Consider the following 21,036-nt stretch of genomic DNA (forward strand, 5'->3'; position numbering starts at 1 on the left):
GCAAGAGGCAGGGCAGCAATGCACCATGCATCTTTATTTTGCTGGACAAAGCAGCTGTCCTGGCCAGAGCTCTGGATCAGCTCAGAGCACCTGTAGGAGCAGATGACCTGCATCTGCAAAACCCACTTTTGTTCTCATAAAGGTCTTTTACCTTCAGAGGAAACTCATCCTGCGTATCTGCCCCATGCCAGGCTGGGCTGGCAGTTGTGGTGCACCCAGGACTGGCTGGCTAGTGTTTGGGGCCACACTTAGGCACATCTGGGCATATCACAGAATCCCAGGACGGTTGGGAGTGCAAGGGACCTCTGGGGATCATCTAGTCCAAATCCCCTGCTAATGCAGGGCCACTCACACCAGATTTCATAGGATTGTATCCAGGTGGTTTTCACTATCTCCAGTAAAGAAATCTCCACAACCTCTCTTTGCCAGTGTTTTCCAGTTAGGGGGGATCTCTGATGAGCTGGCAGGAGGCTTTGCTCCCTTTCCCCACCTGTACAAGGAGTATCCTGTGGCTCCAGTGCCCCAGAGCAGCTGGGAGCTGCACAGCCACCTTTAGCTGGCTGGGGAAGAGGAGATGCTGCCAGCATGTCAGGAAGCAGAGGGAGCTGTGAAGCCTTTTTTTGGTCATGTTGGTTTTGCAATGTTTAACCATGGGCCAGGTGCCCAGGGTAGTGCCTGGATATCTGGCACTGAACATTTTAAGTGTGGAAAAAAAGGAAAAAGTAGAGCCCTCCCATGAGGGAAGATGCTTTCACAGAGCTGTGCTGCTGTGAGCTGCCTTACAGATCCTCACATTTATCAAATGATAAATCGTCCGATTTATCACAATACAGCGATTCCTTCTGTTGCTCCAGGATTCCCTTTTTGGTCTTGGGCCAAACTGGAGGTCATAACTGGGGTGAAATGCTCCTGGCTTTTACCCTTTTGGTTGTAAAATAACAAACTCATTTCTGCTGCTGTGTCACACAGTCACAACCCAGGAACTGTGAATGGAGAGCACTGTGCCAGCTCTGCTTTCAGTTCTCTGGCTGAGGGCAGCCTGCCTCTAAATTCTGGTATATTTAGATGTACTGGATAAGGAAGATGTTTACCCTTACGTCCTTGGTTTAACTTTAAATACACACTGGGTGTAGCAGTGCAATTCCAGATGACCAAGCCCCGGCTTTATTCAGCTTTCTGCTGCCCTCCAGTTGCCAGGGAAAGAGAGACAAATTTTACATGTCGAGTTCAAGCAACAGGAACAGCTTCCGGCATTTCCTAGGGCACTAACTCCCTCAGAAATCGTTCCTGGAAAGTAATAAAATTCAGATTATTTATCCAAGTTATGGTGATGCTTGGAGGATCAAAGTGGCTGTGTCTTCAAGATAAATGCATATTTGGGCAATCCATTAAAGCCTGTTTCTCTCTTGTTTCTTGGCACCAAACCCAAGTCTGTAATAACTGTTTCCTTGAAAATCGTAGTGCAGCCCGACTCATTTGCTGTTTGGCTGTCAGGTTGCATCCACGGCCATCTGCCATTTTGTAGTTGGCAGGTGGGGAACACGCATCTTAAAAGTCATTGCTCTGACTTTCCATTGCAAGAAAAGACATTTAGGAGCTTGTGTACAACATCTGAGAGCAAGAATGTCTACTCTCAGCTAGAATTCTGTGAGGGCTCAGAGCTGAGGCATGCAGCTGTGCTGTGCTAAGGAGACAGGTCCATGTTGTATCTGGCCTTGTCAGAGGCAGGAACTGCTTTCCAGGAGGCTGAGGAGGGTTGTCTAACAACTGCCCGGGATGACTGAAGGCTCTTTTCTCTGCCACTGCATGATTCCTGAGTCCTGTGCAGCACTGCTGCGAATTGACAGCTCAGACTTTTTTTTCCTGCTTTCTCCTAACTGCTGTTTAACAAATGCAGAGGTTATAAAATCTTGACTACCTGCTTTCCTGGACAGCTTTGGGGAGGGTATTTTTTTAATGGCAAGCACAGGAGCTGCCTGACCCTAGCTGATATCTCGTTATAGATCACCGGTCAGCACACAACCGGCTCTGATGCTGCTGTCCTGGGGAACAAGCCAGGTATCACTCTCAGTGTGATGATGCTAGATTCGCCCAGAAGAAAAGCATGAGCCATTGCTGCACAGTGCCAAATGTGGCTGCAGCGTTTAATCTATTATCACATCCTCTGGGTTCACAGCAATGTCACACGTTAAATAAAAACAATCCTCTCAGTAGCAGTGGATCCTGAAGCCATTCACAGAATGATAGAATCAGGTTGGAAGGGACCTTGAAGATAATCTAGCCTCAACACCTCTGCCATGGGCATGGACACCTTTGACTAGACCAGGTTGCTCAGGGCCATGTCCAGCGTGGCCTTGAACACTTCCTGGGAGGGAGCACCCACAACTTCCCTGAGCAATCTGTTCCAGTGTCTGTCTTCCAAACATCCAGCCTAAATCTCCCCTTTTCCAACTCAAAGCCATTGTCCCTCATTCTATCACTACAGGCCCTTGTCAAAAGTCCTTCCCCAGTTCTCTTGTAGCCCCCTTCATGTACTGGAAGACTGCTGTAAGGTCTTCCCAGAGCATTCTCTTCTCCAGGCTGAACAGCCCCAACTCTCCCAGCCTGTCCCCACAGAAGAAATGCTCCAGCACTCTGATCATCTTCCTCTGGACCCTCTCCAACAATTCTGCCTTATCAAGCTCATGGGGACCTTGAGAGCTGGGGATGTGTTTCTCCAGGACCACAGAAGTGTTGCTTGGTGACCTTCAGCAGGATTTGGGACCTGAAGGTGGTACACTGCTTCCCTTCACGTGCTAGCTTCAGTCCATACCATCTGCACTGTGGTTCACCCTTTGCCACCCACCAAGCCTTGCCACTGGGGCCAAGCAGGCAGGCAAGCAAGCCTCAGACCAAGTGACCTGCTTTACACTGGAGTGGAGCTGCCTGGCATGCTGAGCCATCTCGGCTTCCTCAGCCCTTCCTTGCTCTTCTCCAAATCCCTAAAGCAGGTAAGAGGGGATGTGGTGATGCTTGAAAGCACATTTTGTCTCACAAGCAAAGCTTCTCTGAGATCAGCAACACATATGGGGTTTGCCAGGACACCTGCATCAAATTATAGAATGGTTTGGTTTGGAAGGGGCTTTTAAAGGTCATCCAGGCCGACCCTGTTGCAGTCAGCAGAGACATCCGCCACAAGAGCAGGTTGCTTAGAGCCTGAAACAAACTGACCTGGAATGGCTTCAGGGATGGGGCATCTATTGCCCCCCTGGGAAAGTGTTTATAGGCCAGGAGGAAAGGCTGGACTGCTGCTAGGTGGAGGAGAGAAAGCACCGTGAGCTGTAGTTGCCGTGGGAGGCTGAGTAGCAGCCAGGGAGCAGCTTGTTTGAACAAGCTGTACCAGCCAAGCACACAGGAGCCAACTCTGTCCAAAGGCGAGCAGCTTGCTTTCTGACAGTCATTGGTGTGCGGCAGCTTCCTAGCCTGCTCTGCCTTCATTTCTGCAGACTTGGTCTGTGCTCGGAAACTCCGGAAGCTGAGGGTTTGGGTTGGAAAGAACCTTTAAAGGTCGTCTAGTCCAACCCCTCTGCAGTCAGCAGGGACATCTGCAAGTAGAGCAGGCTGCGCAGAGTCCAAGACAACCTGACCCGGAGTGTTTCCAGAGCCGGGGTCTGTACCCACGGGTGGGGAATCTGCGGGTTCAGGGTGTGGGGAAGGCGTCCCGGAGCTCGGTGCCGCTTCTGAGCAGGGTGCTGCCGTCCGCAGGGCACCGGGTCCCTCTGCTGACGAGCTGCCGCGGCGCTGCCCGTGCCCTGCTGGGCGCACGGCTGGCGCCTGCCCGGCACCGCGGAGCGGCGGGGGGGGCCCGGCCCGGCCCGGCCCGGCGCGGCGCGGAGCGGGAGGAGCCCGGCGGTGGTCGGGGAGCGGAGGCTGCCGGGGTGGGAGAACGTCGAGCACCGAATACTGTGCAAAGTTTTGGGTCCCTCTCTCCAAGAAGGACACTGAGGTGCTGGAGTGGGCCCAGCCGGTGAAGGGTCTTGTGAGGAGCAGCTGAAGGGAACTGGGGTTTAGTCTGGAGAAAAGGAGACCATCGGATGGCCTCCTCTCTGAAAGGAATCACAGAATCGCTAGATGGGGAAACACCTTTAAGATCATCAAGTCCAACCATTAAACTAGGACTGTCCATTCCGCCACAAACCCGTATCTCTAAGCCACCACATCTACGTGGCTTTTGAATACGAGGGGCCCAAAGCTGAGTCCAGTATTCGAGGGGTGGTTTCACGGGCACTGAGGTCAGAGTACAATCACTGCCTTAGTCCTACTGGCCGCGCGGTGCTGTTGGCCTTGGCCACCTGAGCACACCCTGGCTCATCTGCAGCCAGCTGTTAACCAACACCCCCAGGTCCTTTTCTGCCTGGCAGTTTCCAGCCGCTACGCCCCGAGCGTTCATGGGGTTGTTGTGACCCAAATGCAGCACTTGGTACTTGACATTGTTGAACCTCCTACAGTTACAAGGAGCTTGTAGCAAGGTGGGGTTGATCTCTCCTCCCAAGTAGCAAGTGATAAGAGAAGAGGGAACAGACTCGAGTTGTGGTTTAGTTTGAACATTAGGAACAATTTATTCCCTGAAAGGGTTGTCAAGCCCTGGAACAGGCTGCCCAGGGCAGTGGTGGACACCCCATCCCTGGAGGGATTTAAAAGCCATGCAGATGTGGCGCTGAGGGACGTGGTTTAGTGGTGATCTGGCAGTGCTGGGTCGACAGTTGGACTCGATGATTGTAAAGCTCTTTCCAACCCAAGCGCTTCCGAATTTGCGGCGCCGGCCCCTCGCTGTCTCGGCGCTCGGCAGCTCTGGTCTGTCACGGCTCGGCGCTCGGCGGGCTGGCCTGGAGCGGGGCGGCAGGGCCTGGTGGCAGGAAGGAGCCAAGCGGGTGGCGTGGTGCGCTCGGGTCCGGTCTGGCGGGATGGTGAAGCTGACGGCAGAGCTGATTGAGCAGGCGGCCCAGTACACCAACGCCGTCCGGGACAGAGAGCTCGACCTGCGCGGTGCGCGGGCTCGGCGGGGCGGGGAGTTCACAGCGTGCGGGGAGCCGTGCGGCCTGTACCGGGAAGGGGCCTGCAAGCGGAAGGGCTGAGGCCTTTGGGGAGGCCGTGATGGTGCTCGGGGGGACTTTTGGGGGGACTTGGGGCCTGCAACGGGAGGAGGGTTTGCAACAGGCCGGAAGAAATCGGGAGGAGGTCGCTGGAGGGGTCTGCAGTGGCCGGGAATTTGGGGAGCTGTTCAGGAGGCTCCAGTGTGAGGGGAACTTGGAGGAGTGGAATGAAGGAGTGGGATGGGAGAGGAATTTGGGGGAAAAGTCGGAGGAACCTGCAGTGGTGGGCATAAGGTGCACGAGGAAGGCCAAAAACACAGCTGTGAGCTGAGAGGACGTATGCAGGAAAGGGCTTAGGGTGTTAGTTGAGAGAGGGGAAATGACACTATGAAAAAGCTGTGGGAGTGTTTGGCTTTGGGTGGCAGAGGATGTGGAGAAGAGTCGTTCCGCAGGTGTTTTGACTGAGATTTATCCATAGTCTCAGTCCACCCAGATACACCCCCTGTGCCCTCTATCGTTTCTTTTGTTCTGCGGTCCTGTGAGCACCATCTCATTCCCGTCTCGTATTCTTTCCCCAGGCTATAAAATCCCTGTTATTGAGAACTTGGGTGCCACTCTGGACCAGTTTGATGCTATTGATTTCTCAGACAATGAGATTCGTAAGCTGGATGGATTCCCTCTGTTGAGAAGGCTGAAAACTCTCCTGATGAATAATAATAGGATTTGGTAAGGACTTTTGCCCCGGGGCAAAGAAAAATGCTCTTGGGAGAGAAGTGTGGGTGCTTCTTTCAGGGCTGACTAGGTGGAGCAGTGTTTGTTTTACACCTCTGTAGAAGTCTTATTTAAGTTTCCTGCCACATTCAGTGCAAAAGCCTATCTTCATTTTTCAGACAGGACAGTGAGATGCAGTTTGGGCTTTGGCCATAACTTTGGATTCCAGTAGTCATCCCTATAAAGACAAGGAAACAGGGGTATGCCTGCAAGTAAATGGATGTAAATCTCATACCGCATCTAAAACTGGTAACAGCGGCGGCTGGTATTTATTACCAGCTTGAAAAAGTGTTTTGGGGGATGCTAGCCCAAACCTGCCAGGGTCAGACTGGGAGATCCTCCCTGTTACGGTGTTTCTTTGTCTTTACACCATTGCTGATTTCTGGCCTAAGTTAAACCTTTGGGGTTTGTTCTTTTTTCAGCCGGATTGGTGAAAACCTTGAACAGGCTCTGCCCAGCCTGACAGAACTCATCCTTACCAACAACAACATTGCAGAATTGGTAAGCTGTCAATGCAGGATGCATCTAAGCAAGCTTCAGTGCTGTGTGCAATATCTTTCTAATTACCTTTTTCCCCCGAGAGTAGTGTCACATGCTCCGGGTAATAGTTGGTTCTTTGCAGTGGTGTCGGGTGGTTTTGGTGCTCGTGTCGTAATGCACGTCACGTGCAGTGGAACAGCAGTCACAAAGGGTTAGTGAGTTTCCTGTTAAACGGACTGAAGTAATTCTAATATTCCCAGTTGTTAATGTTAAGTGATCTTTAAAATAGCCATGAATTCAGTACTTGGATTTGAAATGTTTGATTTTCCACAAAATGGACTCAGAGTTTCCTACTGTGTTCCTATTACATAGGGTGAGCTGGATCCATTATCAACTATTAAGTCGTTGACTTACCTGAGGTATGTGATCCTGACAAGAAAAGCTGCTCTTTGAACTGTGCTACCAGTCTGGCTTTTTGTTTTGGGATGCTCTGCTTTTTGTGAACTGTGTCTGTCTTTAAGCCTAAACACTGAAATGAGAAACGATGTTTCCATTGTGGTTCAGAAATAGCTGGTATTTAATGGGTGAGGCTTTATATTACTGGCAGACCAGAGAGATCTAACATTCCTATAAACCAATATATCACTACTAGCATAACCTTCACTTTTGAAAACCTAAACCCTAAAGGTTTGAACTGTTACAAAACACTTGAAAACTTGTGTAGACAATGAATTTTCAGTAATGTGTGGGACAAAAAAGAAAATAATTTGTCCCATGATGTTTCAGTTGATCAGTGTCTGGGTAGGAAACATGATAGTTTAGTTATTTGTCAGGTGTTGGATGGTTGGTGGGGTTTTTTGTTTGGTTGGTTTTTTATACATTCTGAAGTTGTTCTTTTTAAATAAAATCTGCTTCATTAACAAAATAAAGGGCAAGTTTTTACTGTAGCTTCCACAATATCACAAAACAGTCATGAGACTGACTTGTCTGTCACAGTAGAAGGCATATGAAAGCTTTCTAAGTATACCAGTGTACTTCAATATAAGTTTATCTATGTATTTCAATATCGTTTATATTAGGAGCCTCTTTCTAACCTTTTATTTACTTCATAGCATTTTAAGGAATCCTGTAACAAACAAGAAACATTACAGATTGTATGTGATCCACAAAGTTCCTCAGGTCAGAGTGCTGGATTTTCAGAAGGTGAAACTTAAAGTAAGTCTCTTTCTTCTGGTTAGATGAATTTCTTTCTTTCTTTTTTTTCCTGACATCCTTGAAAACAGCACTAACTGAGTGTTTTGCCTTAGTTGTAAATTTTATTGAAGCTATGTATTGTAAGTTTCTCTTTTGTTTTCTTTCATGGTTTCATTCTTTTACGGATATGGTCTGCTTAATTATATTTAATTAAGTTTTACTACTTTTGTTTGGTCTGTTTCTTTTCTGGCCCTCTGGCGTTGCTGGAAAGACCTAGAGAAAGGAATGAGCAATGGTGGCAGAGCCCTCTGCTTTCACCGGAGATGAATGTGGGAAAGGGTTCATAGTCTTAAGAGCAACAGTTTGATATGTCCTGAGTTTGAGTGTTTGGACAATGCTTACGTGCTTGTTGATAAACCTGTTCTCCACAAACCAATGCTGACTGATGCAGATGAGCCCAAGTGTCATTCTTTGCAAAGACATTTGCAGAATGCAATGTTCTTCACTTAACTTTGTGTGTGTGGTATCGCTGTAGGAGCGACAGGAGGCAGAGAAAATGTTCAAGGGCAAACGGGGTGCACAGCTTGCAAAGGATATTGCCAGGAGAACAAAAACGTAAGATAAAGATTAAACCAAATTTACACTGGCACGCTCCTTCAGAAACACCATTCTCTGTGGGATTAGGCAGTCACATGAAACATCAGGGGCTGGCAAGATGCCTTGAAAGCTCTGGTACCCAGAAGGGCCATGTGTCCAAGCAGCCCAGTTTTTGGATGGTGGTGAACACATCTCAGAAAATGTTTGGGGTGGATTGATTTAAGTCAGCAAGCAGGAAACTTCAATTTGATTGTTTCTTTTTGTTATTTAACTGCAGAGAGGTGGCTGCTGTTTATTTTGGGTTGAGTTTTTTCATTGTTGTTTTGCCGTTTTTTTTTGGGGTGTATGTGTGTGTGTTTTTCCCCTAGATGATTGCCAGGGAATATAAACTGTAAAATCTGCTGTAGTTAGGAGACATGCAAATGAAAATCTTCAGCTGTGCTATTACAAATATGTCTTTTGTTTAGTTTTTTAAATTATAGACTGTTTTGGTTTGGAAGGGACCTTTAAATGCCATCTAGGCCGTCCCACTCTTCCATGAGCTGGGACATAAGCAACTGGAGCAGGTTGCTCAGAGGCCCATCCAACCTGACCTGCGAGTGGTCCCAGGGATGGGGCATCTGCCACCTCTCTGGGCAACCTGTTCCAATGGTACTTGGAATGTCATGGGTTAATGGTACCTCATATGTTTTGCTTCATCTTCAGTCAACCTGTTTGGAAATCAGAATTTGGACCATGTATAGCAACAGCATTTTCAAATTCATGGTTAAATAAAACCCCACCTTGAACACATTCAGCATTTAAAAGTATAATAGATGGATCCTGGGTCCAATTCATGAGTGCAAAGGGGCTCAGCTCTGTGACAGAACAAGTGGGTGATTGAAGTAAGTAACTCAATAAACAGCCATGAAGAAGATACTTCCATAGCTGCAGGAGAGGCTGCAGAGCAGATTCTGGGTCAGCCCAGGAAATTCTTCCCAGATGGTTAATGAATAGCAGCCATTTCTAGAGACTACAGATTTTTCTCTTCTTCAAGCAGCAGCTTTAAGGTAACTTCTTTCTTTTGAATGTTAAAATTGCATCCAGTCTGGAGTGGGCTTTTATAGAGCCTATTGTAATATTATATTAGACATATGAGAACGGAGAACCCAGTTTCAGGTACTCTGTGTTAATCCACCCTGCTTTTGTAATGGCAATTCATATCTGAGTGTTCAACAACATCCAAATTGACCAGCTTTGGTCAACAGCTTAATTTCTCAAGCTGAGGTCTGCCCCTCTTTATGAGGAGATGAAAAGGCTGGGGAGGTGATGGGGCAGCTCAGACAAGTTGCTGGTGTTTCTGAAGGAGGCAGTTCTTCACTGTATCAGTTTGTTAACAAAGATAAGATACTACACTTGATTGAATGAAATGCTTCCAAACCTAGTTTGGAAGTGGAGAAGCACATGCTGTTCAGAGGGTGTAATGGGACTTTTATTTTCCGTTGAAGCTTCACTCCAGGTGCCGGGCTGCCAACTGACAAAAAGAAAACTGGGCCCTCCCCAGGGGATGTTGAGGCAATTAAGGTATGTCAGACCGCACATGTGGACACAAGTAGAGGAGAAAAGCAGTCGAGGACCTGAACTAAAACATTTCTTTCCTTCTGGCAACCCCTGATTCTGTTCAGATGAGTAGAACAGTGTGCCCTAACTTTGGTTTAGGTGCTGTTTCTCTTTTTAGAACATTCGTGGGGTTTGAGAACTTAAGTGAAAAGTTTCTCAGAGCTTCGAGTTCTTTCTTGAGCAGCTTGTTTAATAAGGGGGGAAGCAAGATTGTGTGTTGTGATTTGTGGAGTTTTGTAGAATTTTCTATAGATCTTAGTGTCACTTAACTGGAGAAAAAGGTCTTGTTCTGATGTTTATTCTAAACAGACTGCTGTACTGTACAGGAAACTTCATTGTGTTCTTTTGTCTTTTTTAGACTGCTATAGCAAATGCCACGACTTTGGCTGAAGTAGAGCGACTGAAAGGCTTGCTACAGGCTGGTCAGATTCCCGGCAGAGAAAGAAAATCAGGTTGCTTTTTATTTCTATGATCTTTGTTTCTCAACAGAATCTCTCTCCCAATTGCTTCCTCATGCTTTAAGTACTCGAAGGAAGGAAGGAACAAATAGGTTGTTGAGAAAACTGTTTCAAGTGAGCGTAACTCGGAGTGACTGTGGACCACATCCATAAGGCTCTGTGTGGGTCATTAGAGGCCTGGCCTCTGGAGTGCAGCTCAAGACAGCTTGGTGGATTTTTCAAGAGCAAGGTGCCTTAAATGCTATGCTATTGGCCATCTCCAAACAGTCCATGCCAGTTATTTAGAAACAGGAGGTTAATGACAAAGTGTATCTGGACTCTGAGCATTGGTGCCTCAGCATGTCTGAGAGGTCTCTGTATGGATGAATCTTGGCTGCAGACTGGCAGCGATTGCCAGGTTTTGGTACCACGTGGGTGTTTCTTTTGGAGGGCTTTTTTGACAAGAGTTCATGTTACAGCAGCTCCTTCTCCAAGGATCGTGAATTAACTTTGGCCCTGTGGGTAAGAAAAACTGCATTTGCTGTAACTGCCCTAAAACTCTGACGTGCTCTTTTCAGGCCCCTCGGAGGACGCTGAAGAGGAGATGGAAGAAGACACGGTTCCCAACGGCTCCTAGGCCCCGCGCCCAGCGCTTCTCCCCCAGAGACCGGTCCTGCCCGGGGGCTCCGGCCAGCCCCACCGCGGGCAGCTGTTCCTGCACATTTCGGCGTTCAATAAATGGACGTTTTCTTTTTCCAGCCGTGGTGCCGCGTACCTTTCCCGGGCCGGGAGCGGGAGCGCGGAAGGAACGGGACGGGGGTGGCAGGGGAAGTTGCCGCTGATAGGTTGCCTGCGCCCCTTATCTCTCATTGGTTGGCAGAGCCACGGTGTTCCCCGCCTCCCTGCCACATCGCCAGTGGCGTGCGGCGGGGAGCCTCGCTTCCTGATTGGTTCTCTGACCCCGAGGTGGAGGCGGAGGAGGAGGGCGGTGATTGGCGCGGGGCGCGCCGGGCGGCTCCCGGACGTGAGGCGGCGGCGGGCGATGGAGCTGGGGGGCGATGGGGCCGCGGCGGGCCCCGGGCCAGCGTCGCTGAGCCGCGGGGGCCTTGAGGTGCTGCACCACACGGGTGAGGGGCCGCCGAGCCGCAGTGGGGTCTTGGGGCTGAGGGGGGCGTGCGGAGACTGCGGGACGGAGGAGAGTAGCCGAGTCAGGTCCTGCCCGGGCGCGGCCTTCCCCCTTCTCGCCTCTGGGCTGGATGGGCTCCTCCCGCGGTCAGTGCTTACCTGCGGCTTGTCTTCGTCGCAGTGGGCTCCCTGCTGTCCAACTATGGCTGGTACATCCTCCTGGCCGGTGTCGCCATCTATCTTCTCATCCAGAAGATCTCCCAGAGCCTGGCGAGCAGGCCGAGCAGCCAGCCGGGAGCCGCTGACGCAGCTGTGGGTGAGTGAACCTTTCCTTGCTTTCTAGAACTCTTCAGGGTGGTGTTCTTGTCTCTTCTTGGTTCTTGCTAGTGCCTGACGGCTGGCATGTCTGACAGCTGCTCAAATCCACACACCCTGAGTCTTATATTTAGTAACAACCCAAAAGAGACTCAGTTCTGAGGGATTTTAATCGTGAGTGATTGAATCAGAGTGGCTTGGGTTGGAAGGGACCTTAGAGATCATCCAGTTCCAACTCCCCCTGCTGTGGACAGAGACACCTTCTCTTAGACCAGCTTGCTCGAAGCCCCATCCAACCTGGCCTTGAACAGTTCCAGGGAAGGGGCATCCACAGCCTCTTTAGGCAACCTGTGCTGGTGCCTCACCACCCTCACATTCTAAGATTGCCCTCTTTCACTTTGAAACAGTTACCTTTCACCTTGTCAGTACATCCAGGAAAACTGTTAGAACCGTGAAAACATATAGATTGTATTACTGGAGAGATCACTAGGGGAAAGTTGGACCCTGAGAAATGTTGTTGAGGGGTCGAGGATTGTGTCCCAAAGTAATGTGATTGGGAGTGAAGAATCTGGGGCACTGCTGAGCAAGGGAATAGCTGGTCTGTGACAGTGCAGGAGCTGAGAGAGTGGTGGTTAAATGGAGTTGTGGTCAACCAGCAAATGACTTCTAGACTTACCAAACAAAACCAGAACGTCAACGTCTAAGTACTGGAGGGGGAAATATTTTGCTTATTATTAATTTTTTATTAATATTTATCATCCCACTTTTCAGTTATTCCTTCACGGTTCCTGCTCTGTTAGGATTGTGTACATTTGGGGTGTAACTACCTCTCCTCTGTGTTATCTTCCCAAGTGTGGTACCGGCTGTAAATCTTACACAGTCACAATTCTGCCTGCTTTGGAGATCTGCTGCTGTGAAGCACAGCCTGTGCTTAGGTCTCTGCCAAAACAATAAGTGCTTGGCACCAATTCCTTTGGTGTGTTGGCATGGCAATACATGGGGCCCCAGAAAATATTACTCATGTGGTCTTGTCCTACTGGTGTTCTTTTGTAATGCTAATTAAATCTTGATTGAATTGCCTGTGAAATGAAATTACTGTAAGTACTGCATTTTCTTGCACTTACTTGTCACTGGATGGTGGCAAACGTATAAGGAGACAAAAAAATGGGGAGATGCATCAGCTACTGGGAGAAAAAGAAAGAAGGGGCAATATTTGCCTTTATTTGGATAGTTTTTCTTTTGACTTTTTCTAAAAGTCCGTGGTGAAGAAATATGGTGCCTCAGTGTAGGTTTTCTGATGCTGCCACTTTCCCCTGAGATCTGTGTGGTATTTGCAAGCAGTGGAGTGTTACATCTGCTCTCATGAGATGAGCAGGAGCAGTTGCCAGGAGCAGTAGGAGTGAATGTGGGTTGGTTGCCTCATGCTTCTGTGTAAGAGAAGTTCTCTGGGTCAAAGTGGAGTTCCTGTGAAGCACAGGTGATGTTTCTGAGGTTATTTGTATCAAACAAATCCTTCAGAAATAGAAGCAAGTATCCTACAAGTATGAATTTTAATCTTTGATGGGTTTGTTATGTTAGTGGCCTTACTCAAATCCCATTAAAGTAATTGCTCAAGAAACAGTTAAATGCTATGGAAATGAAACCAGTATATAAATGGCTGTAAAGGTTTACCTAGAAACTGAACTTCAGCTGTGATTTTTCAGTTCAAGAGACACAAGGAACTACTGGAGAGAGTCCAGCAGAGGCTGCAAAGATGCTGGGGGCAACTGGAGTGTCTCTGTGAGGAGGAAAGGCTGAGAGACCTGGGGCTGTTGAGCCTGGAGAAGAGCAGCCCCAGAGGGGATCTGATCAATGCTTGCTAATAATTAAGGGGCAGAGGGTAAGAGGATGGGCCCAGACTCACTTCAGTGGTGCCCAGTGGCAGAACAAGAGGCAACAGGCACAAACTGGAACACTGGAAGTTCCATCTGAACAGGAGGTAAAACCTTCTTTGCTCTGTGGGTGCTGGATCCCCAGCACAGGCTGCCCAGAGAGGCTGCGGAGTCTCCTCTGGAGAGGTTCGAAACCCACCTGGACATTGTGATCCTGGGCAAGCTGCCCTGGCTGACCTTGCTTTGGCTGTAGATGATCCTCAGAGGCCCCAAGCCCCACCGTGCTGAGATTCTGTGTTTTTCTGCAAAACAGCCTCAGGGAGATACCTGAGCCTTTTCTTGGTACAGCTCTTTGCAGACACCGTCTAGAATTCTTTTGAATATCTTTGCAAACTCTTTCCCAATTTCCCAGAACCTGATGTGGTGGTAAGAAGACAGGAAGCGTTGGCAGCAGCTCGCCTCAGGATGCAGGAGGAGCTGAATGCACAAGCAGAAAGATACAAACAAAAACAAAGACAGGTAACCAGAGAGCATGTCTTTCCTGAACTCATAAATTTGTCATCTAGTCCTTCACAGAAGGGTTCATTCCATGCTAGATACCAGAAGAACAGGAGACTTAGTCTTTCTGCTTTACCTGGACCACTTTTGACCAAAGCAGCAGTGACAGGGAGTAGGTATCACAATGGACTTCCAGCCATGTGAGCACATACTTGCATGCTCTGTTGACCTCTGATGGCTTGAGGCTGTTTGTTGATGAGAATCATGGGTACGTGTAGTAGTCTGCTCCTTCCTGAAGTAATTAATCTCTGCGGCCCTTGCTTCTCTGCAACAAATTCTGTGTGGGACACTGTGGGCCTGAGCTTTTATTTTTCTTTTGCAGGTAAATCTGTACCACTAAAATCTGATGAGAGTCTGGAGGGCATTTACTGGTGTTTGGATTCACTGTACTTTCCATGCCTTTTCTGTTCTTAAAAGGGAAATACAAGCTCTTAATGATGTAGTTTAGCGTTGCTGTAATAGAGTGGTTTGATGTCCAGCTGGAGAGAATCATAGAATGGTTTGGGTTGTTAGGGACCTTGAAAGGTCATCTGGTCCAACCCCACACTGCAGACAGCCCGGACATCTGCAACTGGAGCCGGTTGCTTAGAGCCTCAAACAAACCTGAGCTGGAATGGTTCCAGCCATGGGGCAGCTCCCACCTCTCCGGGCAGCCTGGGCCGGTGTCTCAGCACCACATAATGAGCGATAGTGTCTTGCTGTGTGGGGCAGCATGGAAAAGTGAATGTGATCGGCAGAGCAAGAATATTGCTCTCTGATCCCAGCTCCTCTTCTGGCTTTACTTTTGCTGTCTCCTGCATTCAGACCTCAGTTTGTGGCTGATGCCTTAAGAAATACGGGCAGTTGCAAACAAAAAGTTGTATTGTGGAAGAAAGTAGCCACTATAGAGAAAGTGGGGGCCTAGTGTGCTCAGACTCAGGGAGCTTTGCTTCCTTGGACTGGATGGAGTAGCTACCTTGTGTCCTTTCTATTTGTCAGGAAGGTGGCAGTTGGTCTTAGCTATTAATTTATTTGGTTTATGTGGATAAATTGCTTCAGAGGAGGGTTGGGAGGGCTGTTGATAATGTGTGTTGATATGTAAATATGTAGCTGGCTGTCCTGTTCATTTGCTTTCTTCTGTAGACCCCTCCAACTGTGCCTTACATTATTGTCATATGCAATAACCTTTACTCAGTGCTTTTTGTAAATTCAGGATGCAAGCTTGCCACTCCCTTCTGCTTTACTTTCAAACCATTTGAAAGCATCAGGTGGCGAAGAGAAACTGCAGACACAGGCAGTATATATTGAGGAAGGGTGGTGGGTTTGTGGTTGGGAACACATGGGTACTTGAAGCAGTCAGTGTTTCTGTGGGCTTGGAGATCATCATCAGATAAAGATGGATCCCTTGTTTTTTTGATGAGTCTCTTGCAGCTGTTTCTGTAGCACTGAGGGTCCTGTTAGTTCTGAAATCTTAGCCTTGCATGTCCTGGATTTGTTCCTTAGCTTGAAGAGGAGAAGCGAAGGCAGAAGATAGCCATGTGGGAAAGTATGCAAGAAGGCAAAAGCTATAAAGGCAACCTGAAACTGAATCAGGTAACAACTATGTTTATCAGTTTACAGATGTTTATGTGATTACATTAGCTGAAATCCACGTTGATTACATTTTGAGTAACTTCTGCTTTTGTGAACAGCAAGAAGTAGAATCTGGTGCCTCCGCCTCATCAGTGGTCCCAAAATCTAAACCAACCAAAAAGCCCTTGAGAGGAGGTGGTAAGTATGAGATCCTTAAGAAACTCTGAGCTTGAAACAGAGCATTTATCCAGCTGGAAGAAACAAAATGTGCCTTATAAATAAGCTCTTTGCCTCTGACTAGTGCGGCTTGCTTTGCGCTTCCTGCGGAACCTAGCAGGAAATTTGTGTGGTGGTTTTCCCTGAAAAAAACAGTGTTCTTGGAGGTGTATTTTCCATAGTTTACTGAGGGTTTTGTCACTCAAATTATAGATTCTTACAATATTTCTGGGATCCCTCCCCCCGTTATTGTAAAAGCCCTAACTAGTCTGTCTTCCAGTCACCTGTAGCAGTAATTAAATGAGGACAATTTATTATGTAGGTTCAGGCAGATGAAAGGCTTTATTATGTCAAATATGACCTTATTCGTTAGATCTCACAGTAGTGACCTGTTGAATATTTAAATCCTGCGGATGTAGAAACTCTTGCAAGCCTCAGGAAGGTCTTAGCATTAGATTCACTGTCAACCACCAAAATCATCTTGATGGATGAATTCTTTCTATGGCCTTACATAGCCCACGTCAGGATTAGTGTCTCCCAGCTGGCCGAACAGCCTGTGCCGTGCCTGGGTATCGTGGGTTTGTTTGGGTATCATGCCTGGGTTTGTATTTACAACTTTCCATGGTGGAGCTGATCATTTAGACAGCCTCAGACTAAAAAGGAAGCCCACTTAGGGTGCAGTGCTGAGTAAGTCACTAGATTAAATGTATGAAACCTGAAGGTTCTTTATTGAAACATACTAAACCTCAATAATAGTTCAGTGGTGGGATTTCTGCTTTGAATATTTCTACTGACACCTGTTGGCAACCTCTGAAGGAACTGGTTGATTCATCCTGTGTTGTTTAATATGAGTGTAGTCTAATGCCTGATACTGTCAGATGTCTTCTATAGCTCCTGTGGGGATTATTCACCATCATCAGGTATGAGAAATGGGTAAGTAATAGGTGTGCTAGGGACCAGAATCAGGGCAGCTGGCTTCAGACACCATTCCAGCTACTGGCTCTCCTAGTTCCATCTCATGCAAAATCTTGCTTAAGTAACAGATTACAGAATTAGAGGCCTGTGATCTTCTCTTGAGTAGATCAGCATAAGTGCAAGAACTATCTGCACTGTTCAGCAGCTGAGTTAAGCTAGAAACCAGAACTTGGCTAGTCTGAGAAAAGCAGACTTGAAAGATGGAAGTGATGCTGGAAGTTTCAGTGGGGCAGGTTGCTTTGAAACCTGCTTGGTTAGCAGCTTGATTGTGTTTTGGGTTGATTTTTCTTTGCCTCATCCAGAACAAACTGAGGATGCTTGCCAGGCTGTGTCTTTCCAAGTGCGCAGTCACCTCTAGCTGTGGCACTGGGACACTGAACTGTCTGTTCAGCGAGCTGTTGCCTGACTGCATGTACTTGTCTTTTCAAATGCTTTGGAAAGTATCTTGCAGTAGTAATGAGTGGATTTACCTTTTGACCTTCAGAGTATCCCTTGCAGGACTGGGGTAAAAGATTAAGTCCCTGACTATCGGGTCTCCTGGAGAGCAGATACGCTCTTACAAAGCCCACTGTGGGAGTTACTGTTACTGCTCTGTTTTGCTCTGCAGAGCAGCATAAAGGCATTAGTGCAGACTTAGAGAAATTAAATGGTAATTAATGTTGATTTAATTTAATCCAAATTGATCAAATCAAAACACAAGTGTTGTGCAATGGCTTTTACTGCTCCTGTTATGAAAATAAACCATCTCAAGCCTGGATATTTTCTCTGCTTTCATTTATTCTTAAATTGCTGCCTATGAGGTAAGAACACACAAGGTGCAAACCATCATGAAGTTTCTTTTTGGTGCTCCAAAGGCATATCCAGGGTGAATGTTCACATAGTGGATTTCTCCTCTGTACTTCCAGGTTACAACCCCCTGTCTGGAGAAGGAGGAGGCACTTGTTCCTGGAGACCAGGCCGGCGAGGCCCCTCGGCAGGGGGATGAGGGTAACCACCCTAGTGTCTCACAGCACTAGCAGGCTTGATCCTACCCACTGTCTGCCTACAGCTTGCATGTCACACTGACTCCTTTGGCACTGGGCTTAGTGCAGGTATCATCCTGAAAACAGATTTAAGGCATCTCCAAATAGTAACTCGGAAGCTGGTCCTACACAACATAAATACCTGATCCTCTTAGAGAGGATGAAGAAAGAAACAATTTCAACCTAATCAGTTAATTTTCCACTCTTGTCTAGAGAAGAAATGTTAGTCTGCTGCTGAGGTGAATCACCTGGGATGGTGAGATCTGGGCTGTGTGGCTGGATAGGCAAAAATGACTGGCCTCAGGCAAATTTAATTACCTGTGCTTGGTAAAATGAGGATATTTACCAACCTTAGACAGGTGTCACCAGATTCACTGCTTGGCTGGAAGGAGAAGGATGTTACTGCCTTGAATTTTAGGTGGAGAGACTTTCAGATGGACAAATGCCACAGCTTTGCACAGAAAACCAGTTACTACAGAAAAGTCTCTGTGACAAGCTACCTTGAATGATGTTTTCCTTATAAATGGTAACAAACCAGTGAGGATTACTGATGCTAGACAGCAGAAGGGGGGGTTTCTTGCTATTCCTTTTTTTTTCTCTTTTTTTTTTTCTTTCAAATTCAACTGCTTTGTAAAAACAAAAGCCTATTAATATTAAATATAACTGCAAACAAATGATAAATCTAGTATTTATAATCTTGTGGTTTTCTACAGCATCTTTCTGATCCAGAAGGCATGTGTTCTAGTGTAATAAATGTGGATAAAGTAAGATGAGACATCAAATGAAATTATTTTCATTTGACCACCTCCATAAACAAAAGGGGGGGGGGGGGGGGGTGTCAGCTTTTTGGCTTTTAACAGTTAGTTTGAGTGTTCTGTGTTCTACGTCATGAATTTAGGAGAATAGCCTTCAGGCTAAGACCAAGTTTCATTTATAAACCCGTTGTTATCCTTCCAACCCCCAGTTAAGTGATCCTGAGCTTGAACAGACTGCCTTACTGGTTGCTATGCACTCAAGCTGTATTTGAATCAAGAAAGAAAAGGCCTTTGCTCTAAAACAGCAGAGCAAGTTTCTTCACAAATTACTGTCAACAAGCACAGTGTGAGGAGGGAATTCATGGCATGGTCAACTCAGTGCAAGATACTCAAAAGGGAGAAGAGAAGCTGGGATCTGTGTTGTGGGCTGCTGGGATCTGTGTTGGGTTGCTGGGATCTGTGTTGTGCTGCAGGACTGTGCAGAGCACAGTGTCAGGGTTGCACCTCAGGGCCATTAGAATTTGCTTTACTCCCTTCTGAATGTGTCTCAGAGTAGGAACCGATATCTGCATAGCTATCTCACATAGCCCAGCTTGGTGCCAAGGTGCATTCTAAAAGCTTGTGCAGCACAAAAGCTTGAGGGTGGTTCATGCTGGAAAGAGCCTCTGACTACCAACCCTGTGTCCTGGGTTAACTCAGCCTCCTCTCACAAGCCCCTTTCCCCCCCCACAGATGGGAGGGAAACTAACATGAAAAAACCTCTGGGTTGAGAGAAAGAGCTGAGATTACTGGCAACCACCCAATGCACAATGATCTCAGCCTATCTGCAAGCCCCCACCCACCCCCTGACCTGCAGCCCACCCAGCAGAAAAGATCAAAACCCAGAGCCTGGAGCGGGAGGCCTCACATGCTACAATCTGAACTTCAAGCCCCATGATACATTGCTTCAGCCAGCACTTTCATTTTGAAGCTGGCATGACAGCAGCGTGGTATTGAGTGTCAGCAGCAGAGTCAACTCAACCCATGACAATGTGTAAAACCTGCAAGTGAGGCACTGTAAGAAGCAAGGAACTGGAGCGTGTGTGGTCTTTATCCTGTGGACAGGAAAGAAAGCTAGAGCTGGCATTGTAAATAAGCTTTCCAAACAGCTCGTTGTCTTGATGTGCTCTCTAGAACAAAATGAAACAAGTAGAATGTAGGCTGTCCTTGATAAAGAGTGAAGTAGTTCTGTCAGCATAGAAGCATTCCTGTGTCTCTTACTGAGCTTATATATAGGCATTAATGTGCCTATCAGTGTCTCATTGGCGTAGCTTAGGGCTGCCCGGGCTCTCGTGTCTCAGTACTTAGGTATGAAATGTTTGTTCATGGGCAGGTGAGAGTGCCAGTGGTGAACACACTGGATAGATGGATACTGCTCTGTGCTGAGCTGTGATTCGACTATAAATGTCATGTGCTTCCAGTGAGTTTTAAAGTTGCCAGCTAATGAAAAGGCAAAGAACCTTGCTCTTCAGACCCATGAAGAGTGTGCTGAAGTGTGTAATGAAGATGGAGAGAGAAGGTTGATCACGTTCCTTTGGAAGCTAGTTTTCATTTCCTGGCTTCTGTGCATCTTGGTATATAAACTTAAATTGCCATTGTTGTCACTCAGACCTGTGTATGTAACTTCAGGTTTGAATCTCATAAGGCAGAAAAAAAAAAGTAAGAGGTGGGGAAGACTACTTTAAAGATCTGAAGATTCTTCCATCAGTAAAGAGGACTAGGTTCTTATCTCACTTGTGCCTCTGGGGAACATTTTCACCTTGTGTTGGGGAAACAGGCCACAGACTGAGGTGTTGTCTTCACAGAAACAGCTGGAGGAGGTGGTCTTAAAGAAGCAGAATTCCTTCTGTGGTTCAAGGGGTAAGGATGGGTTGATTAAATTCAGTAAGAAAGAAGCAGATTTGAACTGAGTGCATGCTAATGTTCCTCTGTATCTCAGTATTTGCTTCTGGCTGGGACTGGGGACATAGATATTTGCCCACTTCTAAGATTTATTAAGACATACCCAGTAAAAATGCAGTGATTTGCATATTTCTGGAAACTTCAAGCTTCTCTCTCCCTTAATTTTTTTTTAATTTTAATCCTCAAGTCCCAGCATTTTTCTTGACCAGACACTTCTCAGCTATTGAACAGGGTGGCAGGAAGAACCTCCAGTTGTAAAGCTTCTCTTCTGGCTCACAGCCTGCACAAACAGAGGGAAGGGTTTTTCCTCCAACTTCAAACAGAAGGCTCTCTCCTGACCACAGACTGGCCACTGGAAAAGTGGTTGCTTGTTGCACTATAGCTTAATAGTAAAGCATGCAGAAGGCGTTAGGTGAAAGTGACTTATTTAATGAATCTAGGGTTCCTTCTTTGCTCTGAATTCCCAAGCACTTGAATTATGAAAGATCATATTAGAAAACCTTGAGATTATTTTATGCCCCACTTAAAGCAGTTATGCAAGAAGCCTTTGCTCATGT

General features: G+C 47.1%; 2 protein-coding genes across 2 annotated transcripts; both read left to right on the forward strand.

Annotated features, from left to right (window-relative positions):
- Positions 1-4,866: 4,866 nt before the first annotated feature.
- Positions 4,867-10,854, forward strand: SNRPA1 (small nuclear ribonucleoprotein polypeptide A'). Its single transcript, XM_009899891.2, has 9 exons — positions 4,867-5,025; positions 5,651-5,798; positions 6,266-6,344; positions 6,696-6,742; positions 7,436-7,538; positions 8,053-8,132; positions 9,602-9,677; positions 10,072-10,165; positions 10,729-10,854. Exons 1-9 carry the CDS (start codon positions 4,944-4,946, stop codon positions 10,785-10,787), a joined length of 768 nt encoding a protein of 255 aa, XP_009898193.1. The 5' UTR covers positions 4,867-4,943; the 3' UTR covers positions 10,788-10,854.
- Positions 10,855-11,173: 319 nt separating this feature from the next.
- Positions 11,174-18,545, forward strand: SELENOS (selenoprotein S). Its single transcript, XM_009899900.2, has 6 exons — positions 11,174-11,277; positions 11,457-11,591; positions 13,874-13,980; positions 15,502-15,591; positions 15,690-15,768; positions 17,667-18,545. Exons 1-6 carry the CDS (start codon positions 11,193-11,195, stop codon positions 17,744-17,746), a joined length of 576 nt encoding a protein of 191 aa, XP_009898202.2. The 5' UTR covers positions 11,174-11,192; the 3' UTR covers positions 17,747-18,545.
- Positions 18,546-21,036: the final 2,491 nt, after the last annotated feature.

The sequence above is a fragment of the Dryobates pubescens genome, chromosome 17 (assembly GCF_014839835.1).
Source record: "Dryobates pubescens isolate bDryPub1 chromosome 17, bDryPub1.pri, whole genome shotgun sequence".
Taxonomy (NCBI): Eukaryota; Metazoa; Chordata; class Aves; order Piciformes; family Picidae; genus Dryobates; species Dryobates pubescens.

Coding starts and splice junctions, on each gene's coding strand:
- SNRPA1 (XM_009899891.2), top strand. CDS start 4,944: ATGGTGAAGCTGACGGCAGAGCTGATTGAGCAGGCGGCCCAGTACACC. Junction 7,539..8,052: donor TTCAGAAGGTGAAACTTAAA/GTAAGTCTCTTT, acceptor GTATCGCTGTAG/GAGCGACAGGAGGCAGAGAA. Junction 9,678..10,071: donor GGGATGTTGAGGCAATTAAG/GTATGTCAGACC, acceptor TGTCTTTTTTAG/ACTGCTATAGCAAATGCCAC.
- SELENOS (XM_009899900.2), top strand. CDS start 11,193: ATGGAGCTGGGGGGCGATGGGGCCGCGGCGGGCCCCGGGCCAGCGTCG. Junction 11,592..13,873: donor AGCCGCTGACGCAGCTGTGG/GTGAGTGAACCT, acceptor CCAATTTCCCAG/AACCTGATGTGGTGGTAAGA. Junction 13,981..15,501: donor ACAAACAAAAACAAAGACAG/GTAACCAGAGAG, acceptor TTTGTTCCTTAG/CTTGAAGAGGAGAAGCGAAG.